Source organism: Nannospalax galili, unplaced genomic scaffold (assembly GCF_000622305.1).
Source record: "Nannospalax galili isolate Female #2095 unplaced genomic scaffold, S.galili_v1.0 scaffold28, whole genome shotgun sequence".
Classification (NCBI taxonomy): Eukaryota; Metazoa; Chordata; class Mammalia; order Rodentia; family Spalacidae; genus Nannospalax; species Nannospalax galili.
In genome coordinates, this window is record NW_008359594.1 from 1,096,033 (window position 1) to 1,121,853 (window position 25,821).

Below are 25,821 nucleotides of genomic sequence, written 5' to 3' on the forward strand. Positions count from 1 at the left end.
GAGTCTCCTTCAGACTTGCAAAAGAAAAAGAAAAACGGCCAAGTAGGTATGGGTAGGAGTTCCTCAGCAGAAACACAAAGCCTGTTGCAAGTGAGCAGTCCCGGTCGCACAAAAAAGCTGCCTTGTTCCTCCAGAAGTTATTTTATTCCACGCCCCAGGTAGGTGTGGTTAACCCGGACCTGGAGACGGGGACTCTGGAGGTGGGGACCGACCCGGCGGTGGAATGTAGAAGTGAGAAGAGGGATCCGGCGGTGCGCCACTCCCGGCCCGTCAGTACCGCGGGGCGAGGTCCCTCCCGAAGGGGCGGGCCCTGGAGCCCTTCTTCCCGGGCCGAGCTGGGGGGGTGGGGGTGGCCTGTCCCGGCCGGGGGCGGGCTGGGCGGGGAGGAAGCAGCTGCGGAGGCCGGCGGCGCCCCCCCCCCGGGGGGCCAGGCGGGGGACGCCCCCCCGCCCTCCGCGGGCTGGGCGGGGAGGAAGCAGCTGCGGAGGCCGGCGTCGCCCCACCTCCGGCGGGCTAGGCTGGGACACCCGCCCGCCCTTCGCCCAGCGGACGACTGCTCCGCTCGCCACCTCCGCGGGACCAGGGTCCCTGGCACGCCGCGATGTGGGCCGCGCTGCAGCTACTGAGCGCCGGGGCCTGGCTCCTGGCCGCCGCCGAGCTGTCCGTCAACTCCATAGGTACGCTGGGACCTCGGGCTGCAAAAGAACCGGGCGGGACTGCCGCGGTCTCGGAGGCCCTGCTTCCTGGGGGACCAAGACAGGGCGATGGCTGTCCAGTGTCCCGCTTGCCCCGGGGGACGCTCAGGCCTAGAATGCCAAAGAAGCCCGCAGCCTCTTCTGCCCTCCAGCCCCAGCCGGGACTCCTGGGGACCCCGTGATTAATCGCCCTGCCGCAGGCGGAGGGGAGGTCCCAGCGTTTCCTGGCTGCTTCCCAGGGGCTGCACCCAGGGCTGCCCCGCCTGGGCTGGAAGTCCACCTGTGCCGTTCTGGGGGCCTGCCTCCCTGCAGTAAGGAACGCGCTGGAACCACAGAAGTTTAACTCTAGTGGCGGTGGTGTGCAAACCCCCGGACACCCGGCGCCGGGTCTCGACGCCCCGCTGGGTTAGGTCAGCTGTGACCGGTCCAGGGTCCACCCCCACTGCAACCCCTCGCCCCAGCCCTCCTGCCCTGTTGCCCCTGGCTTCAGCCTCTGCGCACAGGTTCTGAGCTTACAAGGTCACCTACCCCCTTCACCCTGAGACAGAGGAAAGTTGCCAAGGACCAACCTAGGGTCAAGGCAAAGATCCCTGAGGCAGAATCTTGTTGGTCAGACTTCTCTCTGCGCTCCTGTTTATGAAAGAAAGCCTCGCCAGGTGTAGTGGCGCCAGCCTTCAATTAATCCCAGCACTCCACAGGCAGCTGGAGGGTCTCTGTGAATTTGAGGACAGCCTGGTCTACATAGCGACTTCCAGGCAAGTCAGGGCTACATAGTGAGACCTTGTCTCAAAAAACGAGAGAGAGAGAGAGAGAGAGAGAGATAATTGAGAGAAAATGAGAGAGAATTGAGAGGAAATGAGAGAGAGAGAGAGAGAGAGAGAGAGAGAGAGAGAGAGAGAGAGAATGAGACTTCCCGGGCAAGAAGAAAAGAAAAAAGAAGATAGAGAGAGAGATTATCAAAAAAAAAGAGAGAGAGAGAGAGAGAGAGAGAGAGAGAGAGAGAAAATGAGAATGAGAATGAGAATGAGAATTCCCAGGCTGGAAGTCCTAGGTTAGTAGTCTCCACCTAAGGGAAGCTCAGCTATCCCCAGACCAGGGCTTTGCTTGACTTTAGCCTGCGGCCTGTGTGGAAGAGAGCTGATTGGGAAAAGCTGTCTTACTCTAAGCAGGGCTTGGCAACAAACTTCGGTAAAGACTATCTAGTAAATATTTTAGTTTTGTAGACTGTTGGTCTATGTAGCAACTACTTAACCCCTGCTTTTAAGACGGAAGCAGCACCACAGATAGTTTGTAAAGGAGTAAACTGAGCGCTATTTTGTTGTGATAAATGTTTATGGACACAAAGCTTGGAGTTAAATGATTTTCTGTTACTAGTCTTCCCCATCCCCAACCATTTTTAAGTGTAGAGTCAAATCAGTCAGTCAAAGCTGGTGACAGACTGGTTTTCTAATCCTCAGGCAGAACATACAAAATGACACTTCTCTTTTGTTAATTTTTTTAATTAATTAATTAATTTTTTTATGTGTATTCACGTATTGCCTGCATGTAGGTAAGTACACCCGTGTTGTGCAATGCCGGAGGAGGTCAGAAGAGGCTGTCGGATCCCCCGGGAGGACTGGAGTTACAGACAGTTGTTAGCTGCCATGTGGGTGCTGGGATTCAAACCCTGGTCTTCTGAGAGAACAAGCAGTGTTCTTAATCACTGAGCCATCTCTCCAGCCCCCGTTAATGGTTTTTTTATTAACATGTATGAATTATACATAATAGGATGTCTATAATTCTGGTCTCTTGTCTCCGTTCAATCGCTAGTCCCTTGATCTTCCCACCTTGTTTCTTTTCTACTTCGATGTTGTGCGTGCCTCTGTGTGTGTGTATTGCATTGAGGGTTTTTTTTAATTATTCTTTTTATTTTATGTGCATGAGTGTTATGCCTGCATGTAGGTAAGTGCACCCATGTCGTGCAATGCCCTCGGAGGACAGAAGAGGCTGTTGGATCTCCTGGAACTGGAATTACAGACAGTTAGTTGTTAGCTGCCATGTGGGTGCTGGGATTCAAACCCAGGTCTTCTGAAAGAACAGTGTCCTTAACCTCTGAGCCATCTCTCCAGCCCCCACAATGAGTTTCATTAGGGTTATTTGTACAACTGTGGGCATCTTACCAGTGGCTACCCCACTGAATAAAATGCCCCCTCCAACAAGTATTAACTGCTTGGAGATCCTCAGGGAGGGGTGGCATCTTATAAGCCCCCCACCTTTTTTGGTTTTGTTTGTTGTTTGGGGCTGGAGCGATGGCTCAGCGGTTAAGAGCCCTGACTGCTCTTGCAGAGGACCCAGGTTCCCAGCACCCACATGGCTCTGCTCTTGCAGAGGACACGGATTCCCAGCACCCACATGGCGGCTATAAACCGTCCTTAACTCCAGTTCCAGGGGAATCCGAAGCCCTCTTTTGACCTCCACGGCATTGCACGACACAGGTGCACTCACCTACACGCAGGCAATACACTCATACACATAAAAGAAAAATAAATAAAATATTTTTTAAAAAGATATTTCTTTAGAAAGTCATGATCAGGGTTGGGCAGATGGCTCAGTGGGTAACGCACTTGCTGCATAAGCATGAGACCTCTAGTTCTGATCCCCAAAACCTACATAAAAGCTGGCCAGGCATGGCAACCACCTGGAATCCCAGCACTCAGACATAAAGACAGAGCATCCCAGGGCAAGCAGGCTAGCTAGATGACTTAGAATTAGGGAGCTGTGAGTTCAGTGATAAATCAGTAATAAAGTGGAGTGATCAAGAAAGACCCCTGGGGGCTGGAGAAATGGCTCAGTGGTTAAGAACACTGGTTGTTCTCACAGAAGGCCCCAGGTTCAAATCCTAGCATCCACATGGCAGCTAACAACTGTCGGTAACTCCAGTTCTGGGGATCTGACAGCCTCTTCTGTCCTCCAAGGGCACTGCATGACCTACATGCAGGCAATACACACGTACACAAAAAAATAATTAAAAAAAAATATTATATATTTTTTAAAAAGACCCCTGACCTCTTTACATGTACACAGTGTACCTGCACATGTGCCCACATATATGCAAACACTCAGGTATACATACACATATGCATGCAAAGACTAAATAAATTAATTAAAAAGTCAAAGGTAGTTTGTGATGGATCTGATGTTGCCCTAAGGTCATCTGGTTTTCTTCTACCAACCCTCTAATAATAAGAAGTCCCGGGGCTTTCTCCCCTCTTGTTTTGGAAAGCCCCCAGAAGTACAGTTCAGACACAGACCTCCACCTGCTGTGGACCCTGGGCCTGAGCCTCAGCAGGGCCCTCAACCAGGATTTGGAATTCCCTGAGCCCTGTAATGGGGAACTGTGCCACCCTTCTGCCCCCAGAAAAATGGTCCTGGCCCAGCTTCTGGATCAGGCCTGGAGCTTGCAGAGGGAGATGTAAATGCTACACAGCAATGACCTTCACACTACTGGAACAGATCCCTGGGTCTCCCTGGAGGACACGGAGACACTCCAAATGATGCTGGCACAGAGGGCATCAGGGAAGCCAATCCAGACCCTTTACTTCCAAGTAGGTCTTTTACCCTGTGTGGTGATGCTAGCCTGTAATCTTAGTGCTCATCAGGCCAATGAAGGAACACTGTGACCCTAGCCTCTGGGCTACATAACTAGATGCTGATCTAAAAGATATTTCCACTAAAATTTTACTTTTTGAGATTTAACAAATTAGTTTTCATAATATAAAATGTATCTGAAAGATTTTAGTCAGTTAGGGTTCCCATAATAATTATGATTACTTAATCTAGAATAATTTTTAAATTTAGGAAGGAAAAATAATTTAAATTGTTTTGTTGTTGCAGAAAAGGATATAAGGTGATTAAATGTAAGTGTACTCCCTTAGGCTAAACTTGGATGAGATGGGGAGATGGGTGTTCAAGGAAGAGAAAAAGAAATGTGGGAAATATTCAGCTCTTTTGGTGGTGGTGGTGGTGGTGGTGGTGTTTTGAGACAGGATCTCTTTATATAGCCCAGTCTGGCCTTGAGTTCCTCCAGATTCTCCTGCCTCATCCTCCTGCATTATCCTCCCATAGGCTTATGCCACCATGATCAGCAAACTAGCAAACTATCCAACTCCTGTGTGTGTGTGTGTGTGTGTGTGTGTACATGTTCTCATTGTGGGTACACATGTGTGGAGCTCAAGGTTAATAGGAATCTTCCTTGATTGCATTTCCACCTTATTCATTGAGGGAGGGTTTTTAAATCAAGCCTACAGCTCACCGATTTGGCTAGTCTTGTTATCTGTCTCACCCTCCCTGTCTCTGCCTTCCAAGGCTGGAATTACAGGTGAGCCGCCAGGCTCACTCTATGATTGCTGGGTTCTGGAAATCTAAACTCCAGCCCTTTTGCTTTCACAGCAAGCACTTTAACCAATAAGCATCTCCCCAGCCCAATATTTATTTTTAAATAGCACTGGCTGCCAAGCCTGGCGACCTGAGTACAAACCCTGGAACCCACATGGTAGAAGGAGAGAACTGATTCCTGCAAGTTTTCCTCTGACCTCCACATGCAAGCCATGGTTTGCTTATTCATGGACACACACACACACTCACACACACACACACACACACACACATGTTAAAAAAATTAAAAATGTTTACAGTAGGAACACATACTTTGCAGCTATTTAAATTTAAAATGAAAGTTTTAGATCATATAAGAGGGAGGATTTAGCTGGAATCCACAAACAGCTGGCTTTCCTGATTTTGAAAAGTTTTATAGGGACACAGTCATACTCATTTTTCCCATTGCCTATGGCTTCTTGAGATGAGTAATTTGATAGACACTGCAAAGATTGACAGTTACTATCACCGGGCATGGTGGCACATCCCTATGACCTCAGAAGAGTGAGGCAGGAGAATACTGACTGGGGCATATAGGTTTTTAATTAACTTCTTAGTGAACTATAATGTCAAAATTACTCTAGTAATTAAATATAAAAGTCAATGAATTTTTATGATTGAAATGTACCATGTAACTTGCACCCCGTGAAGCAGTAAAACATTCTCAACTCTCCAAAAGTTCTTGTGTGATATTATTATTCCTGGGGAGACGTAAACAAACGTCTACTCACCCCAGAAAGGGAATCAGCAACAGATCAAAGTAAGAATAGCACCCAAGGCCAACCTGGTGAAAAATGACTTTCATTGGAGTCACTTACAGGTGCATCATCAAAAGACCACCCCAGCATGGCTCTCAAAAGCAGGAAACCTGGAGTTCCGCTGGTCTGAGAGTGTCTTTCTACAGTCCTTGCTGCTTATGCAAGTATGGGGAGAGAGGACCTTAATGAATCTGCTCAGTTTCAAAGACTTCTTGAAGCTTTTGAGTTGTTTACTTCCTGAGTTTTAAGGGGACTCCTTCCCAAATGGAATGTTTCATCCTGGGGAGGAAGTTGTTACACAGCAGTTCCCTCTGCTCCCACTGAGGATAAACACTATCCTGGCTTCTAATACCACAGATTAAAAGTATCATGGGGGAGGGGCTCAGCTGTTAAGAGCACTGGCTGCTCTTGCTGAGGATTGGGGTTCAATTCCCAACACCCATATGGCAGCTAGCAACTGCTCTAACTCCAGTTCTAGGGGAATCTGACACCCTCTTCTGACCTCCACAGGCATTGCATGACTTGGGTGACTTTACATACATACAGGCAATACACTCATAAAAAATAAAAATAATAAAATATTTTTAAAAAAATAAAAAACAAAAGTATCACTGAGGGAACAGTGAGATGGATCAGCAGGTAAATGGATCAGCAAGCACTTGCCACTTAGCCTGGAGACCTGGGTTCAATCCTTGGGACCTGCATAGTGGAAGGAGAGAACCAACTCCCATAAGTTGTCTTCTGACCTCCATACATGCACCATCATGCTCATGTGCATACACACACACACACACACACACAAGTAAAAGTTGTTTAAATTTTTTAAGTAGGGGCTGGAGAGATGGCTCAGTGGTTAAGAGCACTGGCTATTGCAGAAGACCCGGGTTCGAATCCCAGCACCCACATGGCAGCTAACACCAGTCCTTAACTACAGTTCCAGGGGATCCAACACCTTCTTCTGTACTCCAAGGGCATTATACAACACGGGTACACTTACATGCAGGCAATACACTCCTACACATAAAAATAAATAAAAATTATATCACTGGGGGAAGGTAATGGCTCAGTGGGTAAAGTACTTGTGTCACAAACATGAGGACCTGGGTTCTGATGCTTAGCAGCCACATAAAAAGCCAAGTATGGGAGGCACACACCTGTAACCCCAGTGCTAGGAGACAGGAGGATCCTGGGCACCTTTTAACTAGCCAACCTAAGCTAAATAATGTAAGCTCAAGGTTCTGTAAGATACCCTATCTTAAGAAATAAGGCGAAGGGGCTGGAGAGATGGTTCAGTGGCTGCTCTTCTAGAGAACCCAGGTTCGGTTCCCAGTACCCACATGGCAGCTAACAACCATTGTAACTCCAGTTCCAGGGAATCCAGTACCCTCTTCTGACCTCCTTGGGCATTGCACAACACAGGTGTACTTACATACATGAAGGCAATACACTCCTACACATAAAATGAGAATACTATTTTTTAAAGAACTAAGGTGGAGAATGATAGAGGAAGGCACCCCAAATGGACTTAAGACCATCACACGTGCACTCGTGGGTACATGCACCCTCCCCCTTACACACGCCTGTGCATACACCACATACATAAAAATAACAGTTTTTCAAAATTAGTTTGAGGTACAAAGTGGTAAGAGTTCTTTTTTACACTCAACGTCTTTGGTATTTTCAGTTTAATCTTGTTTTCTAAAATGCAAATCACCTCTACAGTGCCCTACTTAGCTTTAGACTCGAGGGTACCCAGACCTAATTTTTTTTTCTTTTTTTTCAGAGAAGTTTCACTTTAAGTCATGGATGACACAGGTCAGTGACCAACTTCTTCTTTTTTGATGTTTCTCATGTCACAAAGTTTCCTGTTTGCAAACTAAACTGTACCAGATTTTAGACCATAAGAGGGATTTTCCAACCTTGCTCTATCCTGGGTCTTTTCATATTTCAAATTGGCCAGATTCCAGGAAAGATGCGTTAAGTAAATTTCCGAATGGCGGTCTCCAGTGATAAGCCTGCCAGAAGCCCTCTAAGCCTTGAACTTCCAATTCCATATTTTATATTCAAAGCACCTTGCATGGCAGCTGACAAATCCGTTGAGAACACCAATGTGTGCAGTTTTGAAAAATGGTGAATTTTTGCCATAAACTTGACTCAGCAATGAGCCATGATATCCACAGGTGACCTGTGCTTGGCAGATATCTTCCCCAGGGTCTCTAGAACTTGTAACCAACTTCCACGCACTTGCGAGGTCTTGACTCTAGCCACACTCTGGAAGGGGACGGTTGATTTGTAACTTCCTGATGTTGATAGTCGAGACCTAGAACAGAGTCCCACCTACTAACACACATCTGTCCTGAGAATCATGACAAAATGAAAACCTCCATGGGCTGGGAATGTAGCTCAGTAAGTATAGAGTGCTTGCCTAGCGTGCATGAAACTCTGGGTTTGGTCTCCACGTAAACCAGGTGCATGACTGTAATTGGGAGGTTGAAGTATATCCGAATAGGAAGATCAGAAGTTCAAGGTCATCTCAGTTATATAGGAAGTTCAAGACCAGCCTAGAGAAAGAGGAGAGAGAAAAAGAGGCCTTCTCTAGAAAATAAGAAGTCTCCCTTTAGTAAGTTTCATCCTGTTCTCATGATTTATCACCCATATGTTTTGTTTTAGCATCAAAAGACATACAGTTCAGAGGAATACCACCACAGACTGCAGATGTTTGTCAACAACTGGAGGAAGATTAATGCCCACAATGAGAGGAATCACACATTTAAAAGTACGGGGAGCCAACTTTCCTCCAAGTTTTTGGGAGAAGGAGGGGCGGAAACTTCTCAGATCTAGAAAGAAAGCAGTTAGCGGTACAGGCTGGCCAAAGGGGCCACTGGTGACTGGTGGGTGAGACGGGAGATCCCAGCTCTGAGGTTGTCTGGCCAACCTCAGACTGTGGCTGTACTGTCATCCTCTGTGAGGCACAGGGTTGTAAATTTCGGGCAATACTGCTAGCTCTCTGGGGGATCATGAAGTTGATTGGAGTCCTGCCCCATCCCTGCCATCTGAGGGTACAGCTCCCAGGCCATGCTTTGTCTGGGTTGCTATGGCCAGTGCCTCTCAGACTGTTCTGAGCCCACTAGCTGCCTTGAGACACCCAGTTTCACCCCTTGTCAGTGTCACTAGATGGCCACTGCAGACTGAGAAATGACAGCTGCTCAGTTAAGTTGGGACTTCAGTCAGTGAGCACGAACTGAGAGAAAGCCAGAGTTTGAGGCTCAGCTCTACCCAGTACTGGCATGTGACCTTGGGATGGGGATTATCATGGGTTGTAAATGGAGATGACTGTTGTCCTTGCTAAACTGAAGTGAAGATTGAATGCCATGCAGGTACCTGCATGGGTGTAGTGGCTCTTTATCTAGGCATCCGTCAGACTCACAGTAAGACTATAAAAAAATGGGTGCACAGGCTCCACCCAAGACTGCTTACATCCATCAGCGGAGGTATGGTACTGGTTGACCTTTGTGGTCCTGTGTATGAAAAGTGTCCTTTATAGGCTCAAGTGTCTGGGAACACTTGGTCAGTTGAGAGGGTCATGGCATGCTATATTGAATTATATCAGATATATTTTAAAGGACCCAGCCAGGTGTGGTGGTGCACGCCTTTAATCCCAGTACTTGGGAGGCAGAGGCAGGCAGAGCTAGGTGAGTTCAAGGCCTATCTGATCTATATAGCGAGTTTCAGGCCAGTTGGGGCTAAAGGGAGACCCTGTCTCAAAAAAAGACCAAAAAAATAAAGGAGCCAAGTTGCAGTGGCTATTGATAGAATACAGGTGAATAGGAGCTCTGCCCTTTCTATTTTTTATGAGTGATTCCCTAAGCCCTCTATTTCATTGTGGTTTTGTTTGTTTTCTCCTTTCTTCCTCAGTGGCATTGAACCAGTTTTCAGACATGAGCTTTGCTGAAATAAAACGAAAATACCTCTGGTCAGAGCCTCAGGTAGGTATAATTCAGTTGTAAATAAATCCTGATCGTTTCACTCAAACCTGTGACATAGTTATTGAGCTCCTCTGCTTCCAGCTAGATTCAGTCCTATCCCCAGCTGCAGCTGGCAGTGTTCCTAAATTCTCTAAAGGAGCAGGAGGGTCCGTCTCTCACAGTGGTCTCTCAGTCCAGGGGTCTGGCCTTAGCAACATGAACCTGTAATCTGGAATTAGCAGATAATATACAGATGCCTAGTTAAAACTGAATTTCAGATAAACTTTTTTATTTATGTGTGTAGTGTTTTGCCTGTATGTATCTATGTGCACCATGTACATGCAACACCCATGGAGGACAGAAGAGGGCATCAGATCCCCTGGAATTGAAGCTATGGATGGTTGTTAGCTGTCAGTTGGGTGCTGGGACCCAAATCCTCTGGAATCACAGCCAGTGCTCTTAACCACTGAACCATATCTCCAGCCTTTTGTGTTTTGTTTTCTTGGTTTTTTTTTTTTTCCAGATAGGATTCCATATAGTTAAGGCTGGCCTGGATCTCCATATGAGCCAAGGCTAGTCTTGAACTCCTAATCCTCCTGCATCCATCTACCAAGTGCTGGAATTACAAGTGTGTGCCACCACACTCTATTTATCATTTCTTATTCCCTTTCGTGTGTGTTATGGTGTATACACATGTGAGTGTGCTTGCCCATACACATGTGGAGGCCAGAAGTTAACTTTGGGAGTTTTCCTCTATACTTTCTGCTTATTTCTTTTTCAGAGATTTATTTTATTTGTATTTGTATTTGTATGTGTGCGTGTGTCTGTGTGTCTGTCTGTATGTATATGTCATGTGTATATGGGTGCCCCTGGAGGCAAAAGAACTCTTGGAGCTGGAGTTATAGGTAGTTATAAGTCACATGACATGGATGCTAGGACCCAAACTTGGGGCTTTGGAAAACCAGTAAGTGTCCTGAACTGCTGAGCCATCTCTCTAGCCACTCAACTTTATTTTGGGGGGCAGAGTCTCTCACTGAACATAGGGTTCACCTATTTAGCTACACTAACTGGTCATGGAGCCCCCAGTATCTATGTTTTCTTTTTCCTCCAGCACTGGGATTAAAAAAGCATGCAATTGTGCCTGGCTTTAAAATATATATATGTATAATTTTATGTGTATGAATGTTTTGCCTGCATTTATATGAGTGCATCATGTGCATGCATGCTCACAGAGGTAAAAAGAAGGGGTTTAAACCCCCAGAACCAGAGTTACAGACAGCTGTTAGCTGCCATGTGGGTGCAGGACGCCAAACCTGGGCCCTCTGGAAGAGCAGCCAGTGTTCTTAACTGCTGAGCCACCTCTCCAGCTACCACCCTCACACATGCCTTTTTTTTATTAATGTGGGTACTTCGGATCTGAACTCAGTTCCTCATACTTGCACAGCAAGCATTTTGCCCAAGGAGCCATCTCCTCAGTACCCCTCATTCTTTTTTTTTTCTTTGTTTTTTAAAATTTTTTGATTGATTTTTATTTTATGTGTATAAGTGTATTGCCTGCATGTGTGTAAGTTGTGCAGTGCCTGTGGAGAACAGAAAAGGGCATTGGATTCCTAGAACTGGAGCTACAGGGGGCTATTAGTTGCCATATGGGTGCTGGGATTCGAACCCGAGTCCCCTGCAAGAACAGCCAGTGCTCCCAACCACTGAGCCATTTCTCTAGCCCCTGTTGTTTTTTGTTTGTTTGTTTGTTTGTTTGTTTTGAGACGGATCTTATTATGTAGCCTTGGCTGGCCTGGAACTCTTTGGTGATCAGGCTGGCCTTGAACTCACGGAGAGCTCCCAAGTGCTGGGAAAGGTGTGGGCCACCACGCCTGGCTACCCTCATTCCATTTTAATTACAGTTTTCCTTGAAAATAATATATTTGGTTGTTTCAGAATTGCTCAGCCACCAAAAGTAACTATCTTCGAGGTACTGGTCCCTACCCACCCTCCATGGATTGGCGGAAGAAAGGAAATTTTGTCTCACCAGTGAAAAACCAGGTATGCATGGCAATCCCCAATTTTCCCCAAATCATAGACCATACTGGGATGGAGACTTCAAAAGGTCCACAGCATCTTTGCAAGCATATCCACACTTCTGCTCCCCGCCACCCTCTCACCACCACCCCACAACCCCCCTAGTCTCTCCAGCTCTCTACTCCGCAAGGCCTCTCCCCTGAGCAGGGATGTCATTGCTTTATTAAGGTTTATTGCTTTATAAGCCCTGGATAATGAAAATGGTCCTCTATTGAGCTAAAGTCTCCCCTGCTGTGCACACTCTCCCATATTTCCCCATGGCTTCCAGGTCTGTCCTACAGAGTCAGTCAAAACACGTTCCCTGAGCCCATCAGAGACTCAACACCAGGACCCTTCCCTGCCTCCCATGCATCCTTTTTCCATCCTGTACTCACCCCTTGGGGCACCAGCCTGCAGCCCCTCTGCTGGCTGGCTGCCTATCTTGAGTGGTTCAAGTTGGTCAGTGAGGGGAACCAAGTAGAGCTTTTCTCACATGCAGCCCTAGGCATAGTGGAGGTGGCCTCTCTATGGGGCAGAGGCCCACAGCAGGGCTTAATGGATTTGGCCAAGTGAGACCCCAGTCTTTCACCCAGGTATAGGGAGGTTTTAGCATATACTGAAGTTCTGAAGACTGGCCCCCAAGCCCTGATATTCCCACTACTCTGTGTACCTGCCCCTCATAATGGCACTGTAGTAGCCCTCCTCAAAGATGCTGACCTCTGGGTTTGTGAGATGGCCCAGCAGTTAAGAGCACTGGCTGCTCTTCCAGAGGACTGAGTTCAATTCCCAATAACCATATAGCAGCTAACAACCATCCTAACTCCAGTTTGAGGAGATCCAGTGTCCCCCATGGGCATTGCATGACACAGGTGCACTTACATACATACAGCAAAACACTCATACACATAAAAAAAAATTTTTTTAAGTATGCCAACCCCTCCATTCAAAGAAGCTAAGATTAAGGTTGCCTTCTTGGAAACTCTTGGCTTTCCACAGAAACTCTCCAAGGGAAACATGTTTTTCATGAAAGCCACATGATACAGAAAGGCATGTAGCACAGCTTCATATCTTCCCAGGCTCACCGCAGCCTGGAGCTTGCCTTGTTAACTGGACTGTGAATTGGGAGGAGGGTGCAAAACAAGACTCTGCTCCCAGCAGGAAATGTGAAGTAGGTTAAAAGAAGCCTGTCATCCTTCTGTGACCTAAAGGTAGTGTGTGCACGCCCTCTAGAGTCTCACAACCATTGGAAGCATTGAAGTCTGCACCTGGTCTCCATTTGGACAGGTGGGAAGGGGAGGTCTGCCAAGAGGGTTCCAAGGACTTTTGTTTTTAGACCCCAGACCACTGATACAGCTGACCACCGGGATATGAATGTTACTCAGAGGTGCATGTGGTATCTTATGGTGGCCACTCTGTGGTTACAGACATTGGCTCAGAAAGCCCCTTGAGCATGTGTCATTTACAGACAGGGGGACTGATAGAGAAAGTGGCTTGCTCAAGGTCAGTGGTAAACAGGAGAAATTCAAATCCAGGTCCCTACCAGGGGTGGTATCCCACTCCTGTAATCCCCACTGAAGTAAATTCAAGGCCAGCCTACATGGTGAGACCCTGTCTCAAACAACAGAGCAAAACAAAATGAAAATAGGCAGGTCTCTGCTCCATGCCAAAGTACAGCTTTGCTTCCTTCATCAGTGCATGCAGCCTCCTCTGTTGTGGCCAGACTTGCCTCTTTGACCTTCTGGGTATCCCTTTGGCCTGCAGAGAAGAATTCAAGTAGCAAGAAGTCAGCCTTTAAAGAGGGAGGAGCGTGTTTAAGAGACACTCCAGAAATAGAATATGGAAGGCAACACCAGCAGGGAGAGGAAAGGAGACCAAGATGAAGAACTCAGAACAGCAACAGTCACAAAGAGCCCACTGGCTGACTGCTTGTTGGCCTGGCCTTACCTAACCTTCCCCTTCTACAAATGAAGAAGCAGGTTCCCAGGGGACATCGCTGCCCAGGTCCCACAGCTAGTGCATGAAAGAGCCAGGAACTGGAGTGGCAAACGGGTCCAGCTCCTAACCCTCAAGTTATTCTGGAGGTGTGGTGAATGGGGAGCCTGGCAGCAGTAATAACTAGCAACAGATGGTGGGACGGAAGGATGTTGCAGAATCTGTGAATGCGAGGTGTCAGGTACATCTGCACAGAGTCAAAAGTTTGATGCACCTAGATGATGGTCCAGGCTGAACTCAGGGCCCAAGAAGCTATTAGTTTAGCATTTAGGTTATGAGTAGAATGAGATTGGTGATAGAAAAGTGAGAGAGACGGTTCTAGAAAGAGAACTTTAGTAACTCCTTCCATTGGAGCTAACAAAAGACTCAAGGTAGGACTGTAGAATGGGCTCTGGAGGGCTCCTGGCCCTTACAGAGTGGAGGAATTGCACAAGAAAAGGCTCATATTAGCAGAATATGGTGGCACACACCTTTAATCCCAGCACTCAGCACTCAGGATCTCTGTGAGTGGTATACATAGTGAGTTCCAGGCCAGCTGGGACTATGGGGAGACCTTCAAAAAATTTATATATATATAAAGAGGCCCATATTGGGAATCCACCAGCACTAGTCAGAACTTCTTGAACCTCAGTTGTTGCATTTGTAACATGGGAGGCAGATACCAGCCTCCTGGTACTTGTGTAGCTCAGCATGGACAAATGTGGTGATAGGGCAAAGGCATTCAGGGACCCCACACTGGTGAGTGAGGCTGTGGTCACCATGATCTAGTCACTGACTCCCTCTGCCCTGTGTGTCCTCTCTAGGGGGCCTGCGGCAGCTGCTGGACTTTTTCTACCACTGGAGCCCTGGAGTCTGCTGTGGCCATCGCCAGTGGGAAGATGCTGTCTTTGGTAAGAAGTCAGCTGTGGGCCATCTCCTCCAACTACCTCTCACCCTTGGCCATGGACCTTGAGGTTCTCTCAGGGCCTTAGCCTTTGTGCTGTTTCAATGCCTCAGCCTTGAAGACATTTAGACTGAGAATCTCAACTGATGTTTTTCCCAGAAAGATTGGGACTGAGGAAGTAGCCCAAGGGATCCTTCCTGTGTAGAGTTGAATGTTTCTCACATTCCTCAGTTTTGTGGCCTGGGACTCCACCCTGACAGCAGATCCTGCGTGGGAGACACCCCCCTAGAAGCTGTGCCCCTTCTTGTGCTGTCTTGGTTGTCTTCATGGAGGGAAGAGCCAGGGCCTATGTATCTACCCCTAAGCTGAGGGGAGGGGGACACCTGTGAAGGAACTGTCCCACCTGAACAGGGAAGAGAGAGTGGAGCAAGGTCAGTGTGGCTTTGGGAGCCTGGGTTGAGGAGTGGTGGGCAGGGTCTCTGGGTAGGCCTAATCCTCCCTCAGGCATCCACCACAAGACCCATGATCCATTCTGTGCACACACCCCTATAGGGCAGGTGCTCAGTATAAGGGCCTGTTGACAACTCTCTCACCTGCTTGGCAGTCAGGTCATTCTTGAGCCCCTCCCAACAAGTGCCAGCTATGGGGCTGGCACTCTCTTCCCAGGGGCTTTACTGGTCATTTCCACACAATGCCAAATCTCAGACCAGAGATGTGGATGAGCAAGTGAGATCCCACCCTGCATGCCAGCACTTCCATGGCCTCTCGGCTGTCTCCTCACTGGTTTGTGCTCCTTCCTCTAGGCTGAGCAGCAGCTGGTAGACTGCGCCCAGAACTTCAACAATCATGGCTGCCAAGGGTATGTTCCCTAGCAGGGCAGAAGAGCCCAGAACCCCTTCTTATCCCCTAGTTGCTGCTGTCAGATTTAGCAGTTGCCATAGACAACCCATCCATCTCCCTGGGTGGAAACAAAGACATGTCTGTTGAGGGGAGCATCAGTGTTCTAGCCTGGGTCTCACAAGAATGTGTAGCACTGGAATCCAAGCCCAGGCCTATTGGCTTCTTAAATCCAATCTCTTCCCAAGATGCCACTGAACTCTGCCTGGCTTCACCAGCCAACAAAGTCTTAGGGCACCAGTGTGCTCAATCTCCTCTCACTTTTTCTCTGAGCAACTTCACGCCACCCAGAGCAAGAGGCTGACTCCAGGGCATGCCAGAGTCCTGCCATTTTTCAAAGTCTTTTTGCTTTGGTTCAGGATAGCACTTCTGTTTTTCACCAGCTCTCACCAGATCCCCTGTGGATCCAGTCACAGGTGATGTAACAGAACCCCCAGAGCTGACATTCAGCAGGGCCTAAAGAGCCATGCACACATATGACCCAGGCCTGGTGGTGACAGAGGCTATGGGAAGAACAAAGACAAGACAGGGTGGGCACTGCTGGGGGATTTTCTGTTTTTCTGGGAAGCAGGAAGAGGCGGGGAAAGATCCACCTTTAAAACCAAAACCTGAATTCAGATCTGTGGCCTGGGCATGGTATCCTACCTCTGAGCCTCAGGAAATAGCACCTACCACCTGAGACTGACATGAGGGGTCAGGCAGGGTGTCTGTTGAACACCTGTCCTGTCCATGAGGTGGCCTGTGTACATGGCAGTATGGTGACAGTGATTCCTTCAGCATCCTGAGGGGTTGTCCACTCCTCTTGACAGGGGCTTGGTTTCCAAAGGTCTCCTGTCCCATAGGGGCACATGGGGCTCACCCTCAGATTCCAGTGGCTGAGTTTGCTGCCCTTTGTCTGGAGACCAGGGATACATTGCTGGCCTCTCAGGGACCTTTACCACTGGAATATGCCCCACGAAGACCCCAGTGAGTCAAGCAAGGACAAATGTCACCAGCCTCCCACACTGAAGCCCCACCCCTGTCTGTTGTGCCGGGTTGAGGTGGGATTCTGTGTGATTATGTGTGTGTTTCTTGCAGAGGTCTCCCCAGCCAGGCCTTTGAATACATCCTTTACAACAAGGGCATCATGGGAGAAGACACCTACCCTTACAGGGGCATGGTAACTCTAGGCGGCTTCAGCTTTGTCTCCTTCCAGCGCATTTGTATCACCCTTCTGCCCCTCTGCCCTGCTCTCCTGCTTCCATTCAGCCTCTGTACTCTTCACAGACCTCCTCTGCTTGCCTGAGTCCTGTGCCCTCACCAGGGACCTCTTGTTGCCCCTGTAGCACCATCTGTTTCTTGAATGTCCCCCTCCCCAAGACTTTCATCTCAACCCAGCCTGTCTTGTTCCTTGCTGGGCTGGCTCTGTTAGTCCATCCCATGTTCCTAACCCCACTCAGAGCATGGACTCCCTCCCATCAGGAGAAAATGAGCCAGTCTCACCTGGGCCTCTCTGGCCAGCTTTGCCTACACACCTACCTTGGCCAGAGTTCTTTGGAGGCCCCTGGGACCTGTCTCACTTCTACAGGCCAGTCTTACTCATCCAATATCCAACCATTCCTGGCTCCTAGAAACCAGGTCCTACTCTCCCTCCAGTCCTGTCTGGTGGCTGCTCTGAGCCTGCCTTCTGTCAGCACTGCTCCCTGGACTGACTGTCCCTCCAGCCCTGTTACACACTCAGCTTCCATTTTCCCATTTCTCAGTTTCCTTGAGCTGGCTCAAATCCTTCCCTGACCAAGACCTATGTGTGCCACAGACCACACAGAACTGTCTCCTGCTCCTGGGTTCTGAACTTTTTGAGGATAAGGAAACTTCTAAACCCCTCTGAAGTGCCCCTGTCAGCAAGACTTTAGTACATGCATCCATGCTTAGAAAATGTGGTCAGCCTGCATTGGGAGGACAAGGCCTCATCCTTGGACTGAACATCCCTAGCCTATATTCTCTGCCCTTTGCTACCCTGAACAGGATGGTCACTGCAAGTTCAAGCCCCAAAAGGCCATCGCATTTGTCAAGGATGTAGCCAACATCACACTTGTGAGTACTGAGTCCTTCTCTGACTAGAGACTGTGTTTTGAAGTGGAAGCTGCAGGTGGGCTAAAGAGGGGAGCCCTTCCTGGCAGCACATCACTGATGGAAGAGTCTGGGTTTTGTTTTGTTTTTTTTGAGACAGAGTCTCCTGTCACTAGGTAGACCATTCTTACAGAGATCCACCTACCTCTACCCTCCCAAGTGCTAGGATTAAAGGTGTGTGCTACCACACCTGGCCAGTCAAGATCTTTTTTTTTTAATTGTTTATTTTTATTTTATGTGTATGAGTGTTTTGCCTGCATATACGTAAGTGTGCCTGTGGAAGCCAGAAGAGGGTATTGGATCCCCTGGAACTAGAGTTATGAATGGTTGTGACCCATAGGAACTGAACCCAGGTTCTCTGCAAGAGCAGTCAGTGCTCTTAACTGCTGAGCCATCTCTCTAGCCCCCAACAAGTCAAATCCTGTTAGGGTCACTTGTGGGTAATCACAGCTGCTCTGATTAAGACGGTAATGGCTGTTCTCCAAGGACAGCATTCCATAACACACAGTCACATGCTGCTTTTCCAAGAGAGCACGTGAATATGAATAATCACGCCCACAGTCTGGTAGGCATGGGTTCAGTCCCGGAGGAAGTGAGAAATCTCTGTGGTGTGTGCAGGTGTGATGTTTAGGTGAGGGGGTGTGTGCCCACAAACATGCAGGTCATAAACATATAATGACAGTGATTGCTGTTTAATTGAAGCCCATGTCAGATTCTCCACAGTAATAACAGTTTGGGTTTATAGTGATTAGAGGCAGTGTACAACCACTTGACATGCATTATCTCAAAATAACCTAGGACATGAATGTGGTTATTGCCCTCATTTGGTAGATGACAAAACTGAGACTCAGAGGAGTTGAATAAGCCCAAAGGCTAGGGGGTAGGGGCTGGATTTGAACTGAGAAATGCCATTCCAGAACCAACGTTCACTGTCTCAGCAAGGCAGCCCACACCCTGTAATAGAGATGTTACCATCTTCTGAAAAGAACCTGTTTGCAACACACCCACCAAGGCTGCCCCTCTGGGGTTATTGTGTTCCACCAAGAAACCAGTGAGGAGGCTTGAAGTTCCTGTTTCCGATTCCCCCAGGAGAGTCTTGTCAGGGACACCTGCAGTGCCCTGAAGAGCAGGCCAGTACACTCAGGCAGGACAAGAGACAGCTGTAGGGGGCTGGAGAAATGGCTCAGCGGTTAAGAACACTGGTTGTTCTTGCAGAAGACCCTGGTTTGAATCCCAGCACCCACATGGCAGCTAACAACTGTCTGAAACTCCAGTTCCAGGGGATCTGACAGCCTCTTCTGTCCTCGGGCATTGCACGACAGGGGTGCACTTACCTGCATGTAGGCATAACACTTATACATTTTTAAAAAATTAATAAAATTTTAAAAAAGAGAGAGAAAAAGACAGCTGTAGAAATGGTACCAGTCCACAGAGGTTCTGGTCCTCACGTGGGTAGACCTCTGTGACCTCCTGGCCTCCCAAGACCACTAGCAGTGTTGGGAAGGAACTGCTTGATGGAGAGACAGAGGACTGAGCATCCTGTCCCCTCCTGCACTTTGCTTCCCTTCCCCTCTCTGAGCCCTGGCCTCAGCTCACAGAACCTCCAACCTCATTTCCACATTTAATGGTCTCCTTATGAACTCAGGTTTTCCCAATTGGAGCACTTAAAACACTTGATGCTGGGAACAGCCCAGCCATGAGGGAGGTTTTTGAGAGAGTGCTTCTGACTGATGCTTCCACTCGGCCTCTAAGAAGCCATGACTCTTCGCTTGCCTTCCCTGCTGTAGTGGCCGGTCCCACTCAGAAGGCCCATAACTTTGGCTGGTCTTCCTATATTCTACCAATGAAGTTCCCTAAGTTTTCTTCATGGGTGTGGGGTCCTAGTGGCAGAAACAAGAGTGTCATACGCTTCACAGTCCCAACCTCAGCAATCAGTTGTGACTGAGTGCGTCTACTCCGTACCCTGTGTGAGAATGTGGGGAAGGCAAGTGAGAGATGACCAGACACTCAGAAAGCAAAGGCAAGGGCAGAGGCCACAGAAGAGCCAGTCTGGTATAGGAGGAGGAACTGTAAGCCAAATGAAAAACTCAAATGGGCTTGAGGTGTAGCTCAGTCACGGAGCACTTGCCTAGACTGTGTGTGTGAAGTTTGATCCCCAGCACACCACCACCAACAAAAGCTAGGCAGGCCTCACACATTTGGTGGTGGAACACTTGCCTCACAGGCTCAAGATTCTAGGTTCCATCCGTAGCCGTAAAAAAAATTGATATGGAGCTAGAGCAATGGCTCAGTAGGTAAGAGCACTGACTGCACTTCCAGAGGACCCAGGTTCAGTTCCCAGCACCCATATGGAGGCTAACAACTATCCTTAGCTCCAGTTCCAAGGGATTTGACACCCTCTTCTGGCCTCCATGAGCATTGTATGACAGTGCACTTACATACATGTAGGCAATACACTCATAAAAGAAAAATAATTTTTTAAAAATAAATGAATAAGGCCAGGCGTGGTAGCACATGCCTTTAATCTGTCTCAAAAAACAAGAAAAATCAATGGAGAGGCTGCTGGCAATCTTCAGAAGATGGGGCCTGCATCACACACTAGGGAAGTGCTGTAACCAAGCTACTGCCCTTTGGTCTCTTCCTCAAGCTCATCTACACAGTTCTGACCTCCAGCCCCAACCTTAAAACAAAAGGTTGTAAGCACGGTGGGGTGGTGGCAGAGGCTGAGCATGTCTGTCAATCCTCCTGTCTGTCCACAGAACGACGAGGAGGCAATGGTGGAGGCCGTGGCCCTTTACAACCCTGTGAGCTTTGCCTTTGAGGTGACTGAAGATTTTATGATGTATAAAAGTGGTGTCTACTCCAGGTGAGCCAGGAGTCAGGAGGGAGAATGGGCAGGGCTGGATGGGCCTCCTTACACCCACACGGGCCTCCAGCTCAGTCTAGACTACTAGTTAGATCATTTCTGAAGCTTAGCATGTGTTCCCACAGTTAGTCTTCATTAAGTGTCAAGGAGTGAAGTCTATGGCCCAAGGAAGAGAAAGGTCACAAAGGATGCCACAGGTTCAGCCTTGGTGACTAAGGGCTAAGACCAAAATCTGAGCCCAGAGCTCGTGGTTCTCTACAGAAAGACCTGAGTCCAGTTAAGAAAACTAAGGTTCAAAAACAGGTTGAAGGGCTGGGCATGGTGACTCATGCCTTTAATCCCAGCACTCAGGAAGCAGGCAGATCTCTGTGAGTTCCAGGCCAGCCTGGTGTACATAGCAAGTTCTAGGCCAGCTGGGGCTACAGGGAGATACTGTCTCAATAAGATAAAAAAAAAAAAAAAAACAGGTTTAAATGCTGGGTGTGGTGAGGTGTGGTGACACATGCCTTTGATCTAAGCACTTGGAGGCAGAGGCAGGTAGATCTCTCTGAGATTGAGGCCAGCCTGGTCTACATGGTGAGTTCCAGTCCAGCTAAGGGGGTTATAGGAAGATCTTGTCTCAAAAAACAAACAAAAAAACAAACAGGTTCAGGTATTTGAACTGGGGATATAGCTCATTTGGTAGAATGCTGGCCTGGCCTGCACAAAGCCCTGGGTTCAATCCCCAGCAGCACATAAATGGGGTGGGATGATGCATGCCTGTGATCTCAGCATTTAGGAGTAAAGGCAGGAGAATCAGAAACTCAAGGTCATCTTGAGCTACATAGTGAGTTCGAGGCCAGCCTGGCTCCAAAAGACTGTCTAAAAAAATAATAATAATTGAAAGTGGGAAACAGGGAAGGAAAAGCAGCTGTTCTTAAATACCAGAATCCTGTGCTGGAGGGCTCAGGACAGGGTTCTTCAGGAAAGCCAAACTCCGTAGTACTGAGGGCCTCATGCACACTAGGCAAGTACTCTGCTGCGCTACACCCAGAGCCCCCTTAGTATGTCTCATACGGGATTCCTCAAGCCCACACCTCTTAGCCTGCCTGTTTGGTGACAGGAGTGACTTCAGGGGGGAGTCTCAGCAGCCATTCCTGCTCTCCAGGGTCCTTCATGAGCTTTCTGTTCTCTAGCCACCCCTGGAAAGTCCGTGTGTACCAGGGTTTTGCCCTCAACCCGCTATGCAGTTCTCAGATCCAACTGTAAATTCACAGCCAACTGTTTGCTGAGAATATCCACAGCCCACCATGTCTCTGCCAAGTATTAGGGCCATGCAGAGCTCCAAGAGCCCCCTGCCAACTCAGCCTGGATGGCCATGAACAGCTCAAACCTAAGTGTCTCCTCCAGCCCCCATGCTCCTCCTAGGTCCTTGTGCCTGTTAAGAGTCACATCCCTGCTGCTGCTGAGGGAGAGGCCTTCGTCCCTTCATCACACCCGTTAATGCTGCTCACTCTCCCCTTGCATCCTACTTCCTGCTGTTCCCGTCTTCTCTTCTAGCTGCCACACACACACACACACACACACACACACAGAGCACCCTTCCTCTACATGGAACCAGAGTCTTCCTGAAGTGCTTCTCTGGACAGGGCAACTTTGTGTGTGTATGTTTTACAAACATGTTCATATGGGCATGTGCACATGTGTATGCATGAATGTAGAGACAGGTCAGCCTGGATATCGTCCTTAGTCACTCTCCATCTTGGTTGGTTGGTTGGTTGGTTGGTTGGTTCGTTGGTTGGTTGGTTGGGTTGGTTGGTTGGTTGGTTTTGGTCTTTTTAAAATCTATTTTTATGTGCATGAGTGTATTGTCTGCATGTATGTAAGTATGCCCATGTTATGCAGTGCCCACAGCGGTCAAAAGAGGGTGTCAGATCCCTTGGAACTGGAGTTACAGTTTTTAGCTACAATGTGAGTGCTGGGAACTAAACCCAGGTCCTCTACAAAAGGAGCCAGTGCTCTTAACAGCTGAGTCATCTCTCCAGCCCCTTTTTGGTCTTTTTGAGACAGGGTCTCCCTGTAACCCCAGCTGGCCTGGAGCTTGCTGTATAGATCTGCCTGCCTCTTCTTCCCAAATGATGGAATTAAAGACATGTGTTACCATGCTCAACTTCTACCTTATTTTGTGAGATGAGGCCTCTCACTAGACTGGAGCACACAGATTCAACTAGTTTGGCTGGCCGATGAGCTCCAGAGATTGCCTGTCTGCCTCTCTGGCACTGGGGTTACAGACACACTGCTGTAGCTGGCTTTTTACATGGGTGCTAGGGACCAGAGTTCAGGTCCCCGGGCTTGCATGGCAAGCACCTTTACCAGCTGAGGCATCTTTCCAACCCACAACTTTTAAATGCCCAGTGCCTCCCAGGGTCTCACCTGGCTATGGTGATTCTGCCCCCCACTTTGTCTATAGCTGTCTGCCATCAAACCTCCTTCTGTCTCCTCCCATTCCACCCTGCAGCCCCCATCCCAGTCACATGGAAGGCTTCAGCTTCTCAAGGAAGCCTTCTTGGCCTCCCATCCCACTTGGTTGGATCCTGCTCCGTGGGGCTCCTGACCTCCTCCTCACTGGCACAGTCCTTTTCCTAGCATAGAGGCAGCCTCCTTGCCCAACTTTCCCCTGCCAAACAAGGCAAAGACAAGAGCAGAGTGAGGCCTACTATTCGTAGCCCAGCACCTTGCCCCAGGCCTGACAACGTACTGTTAGAAGTTGCATATCAGCCGAATTCACACGTGATCACTCAGTTTGTCCTTTTGAAGTCATAGAATTTCCTCATGGAAACTAGTTCACTATCCTAAATGAGAGCCCACATATTTGCCATAAATATATAAGGGAGCCTTGTGGCAGCAGAGCAGTGGGTTGAATTCTAGCTCAACACTGTTGCCTTCAGGGTGAGCCAGGAGGCTGCTCTCCTTGTTGGCAGTCAGAAGTGTCCACTGTGGAGAGCAGCCATCACCACATAGAGACTGGGGGTACAGCAGGACCAAGTGCTGAGGTTTGTTCTTTCTCTAGTTGAGCCACAGCTGATTCGCCACCTGGCACACCACCCCATGGGAAGCGGGGTGCTAACAGGAGAGTCCGTGTTCAACAGTCTTCACCCTTGTCCATCCCTTATTATCGACTCTGTATTTCATTTCCAGCACCTCCTGCCATAAAACTCCAGATAAGGTCAACCATGCAGTCCTAGCTGTTGGCTATGGAGAAAAGGATGGGGTACCCTACTGGATCGTGAAAAATTCTTGGGGCACCCAGTGGGGACAAAAAGGGTAAGCAGTCTCCAGGTCCCACTACTAGGGGTGCATGTAGCTCAAGGTCTAGCGGTCCCAGCATGTCTCTACCTCAGAGTTACGGTTTCCAAGGAGCTGAGCAGCAGCCCAGCCAGGTCACCATAAAGGGACCAGGATGTAGCCTTCACATGCTGAGGCCCCTGGTAATAACCATAGGTAGGACCCAGGTCCTAACAAGTCTGCAGGGAACAGGAGGCCCCTTGGCTCAGCAGGGTCTGTAGCTGCAAGTGGGAAACAGCCAGAACTCAGCACCTTGCTGGGGACAAAGTCAACCTCTGGGAAGGTCTAGAAGTGGAAGTAACAAATTTGCCTTGGTGGGTGAAAGCCCCTCATTTGAGGAAAGAAACGAATCAGTAATGGAGCTCACAAGATACTGAAGGCCTTGCCTGGGCAAGAAGGGAGCCTCAGTCAATTCTGGGGAAAAATAGGAAATGGGTGGAATAAAGTGAGCTCCAGCCAAGGAGAATAAAGAAATTGGTTACAAAGTAAGGTCATTCACTTCCCACTGATAAACCTGGTGTTGCTGTTCTATGAATAATTCAGAGGGCCTAATCCTTTGTAGTTCTGTCTTGGTGAGCAGCCAAACATAGCTCTATGGTGTAAATGCTACCAGCTAGGCCCTAATCCCTTCTCTCTGTCCAGATACTTCCTCATCAAGCGTGGGAAGAACATGTGTGGCCTGGCAGCCTGTGCCTCCTACCCCATCCCTCAGGTGTGAACCATACCACAGAGGCAACTGGTTGGCAGAAAAAGTGAGGAACCTGCCCCACTACGGAAATCCACTCAGAGACCCTCTCACTTTCCAACCTGACTTCTGCTCACTCTAGAAACCTAAAGAGGAAGAAGTATTCCACTAGCAACAAGCCCACTGGTGTGGCAGCCATCACAGTCATGTGCCTTAAATGTTGTTTTTAATTGACTCAAACTCACATGGATCGAGGATCTTCTCTCTTTCCAGAGGGGAGCCCCAGCGTGGATCTTTTCTGTCCTTTATTCAATAAACATGCAGGGAGTGCCTCCCTGGGCTGGGCCTGGGCCTCAGACTGAGATTCCATCTCCCAAGAAGGAAGAGGGGCAAGAAAATGCCCTCTAGCTGGGAGGACAGTGCAGGTGGGTGTTAGTGGTAATGCCTGCCAGATGGAGATCCCAGGAGGAAAAGCAGGTTTGGAGATTCCAACCTTCCCAAACCTCAGGAGAGAGGGTGGAGGAGATGAGTGAGGATCTGGCAAAGCCAGGACAGTCCCCAAAGCCCCTGTGTCTCCATTTTGTTTCTGCAGATCCCAGCTTCAGCCTGGGGTGCCCCATGGCTTCCTCATCAAGTTCTTGGGACATGACTTATGCTCCTGTCCTCTCCACACCATCCCTCACCTCCCAGGAAGCTCTGCAGGCCTCTGGCTCCATGCGCATGTCTAGACAATTGTGGCTTTGCTCTTTCTCTGCAATCATAGATTTTCTTTTTTCTTTTTGGTCTTTTTGAGACAGAGTCTCCCTATAGCCCCAGCTGGCCTGGAACTCGATATGTAGACCATGTTGGCCTCAAACTCACAGAGATCTGCCTCTGCCTCCCAAGTGCTGGGATTAAAGGCGTGGGCCACCGTGCCCGGCAGACTTTTTAATGACAAATTTTCTCCTGTTATTTGGGCCTCCTGAGAGCTAAAGGCTTGAGAATATTTGAGAGGGAAAAATGTTCATGACAAAACTTGTAAATACAAGTGTAGTTTAATCTATTAGAAAATTCTAGTATTGGCTGGGCATGGTGGCACATGCCTTTAATCTCAGCACTCAGGAGGCAGAGGCAGGCAAATCTCTTGTCAGTTTGAGGCTAGCCTGGTCTACATAGTGAGTTCCAGGCCAGCTGGGGCTA

At 48.5% G+C, this 25,821-nt stretch overlaps 1 protein-coding gene across 1 annotated transcript; it reads left to right on the forward strand.

Moving 5' to 3' along the window:
• Positions 1–476: 476 nt before the first annotated feature.
• On the forward strand, positions 477–24,992 carry Ctsh (cathepsin H). Its single transcript, XM_008823389.3, has 12 exons — positions 477–677; positions 7,650–7,681; positions 8,537–8,642; positions 9,782–9,852; positions 11,767–11,871; positions 14,682–14,768; positions 15,565–15,620; positions 16,736–16,817; positions 17,663–17,731; positions 20,527–20,633; positions 23,811–23,936; positions 24,600–24,992. Exons 1-12 carry the CDS (start codon positions 602–604, stop codon positions 24,673–24,675), a joined length of 993 nt encoding a protein of 330 aa, XP_008821611.1. The 5' UTR covers positions 477–601; the 3' UTR covers positions 24,676–24,992.
• Positions 24,993–25,821: the final 829 nt, after the last annotated feature.

Excerpts from the sequence above, each read along its gene's own strand:
- Ctsh (XM_008823389.3), top strand. The coding sequence starts at position 602 with ATGTGGGCCGCGCTGCAGCTACTGAGCGCCGGGGCCTGGCTCCTGGCC. Across the intron at positions 15,621-16,735 it reads AACAATCATGGCTGCCAAGG|AGGTCTCCCCAGCCAGGCCT; the intron begins GTATGTTCCCTA and ends TGTTTCTTGCAG. Across the intron at positions 17,732-20,526 it reads ATGTAGCCAACATCACACTT|AACGACGAGGAGGCAATGGT; the intron begins GTGAGTACTGAG and ends GTCTGTCCACAG.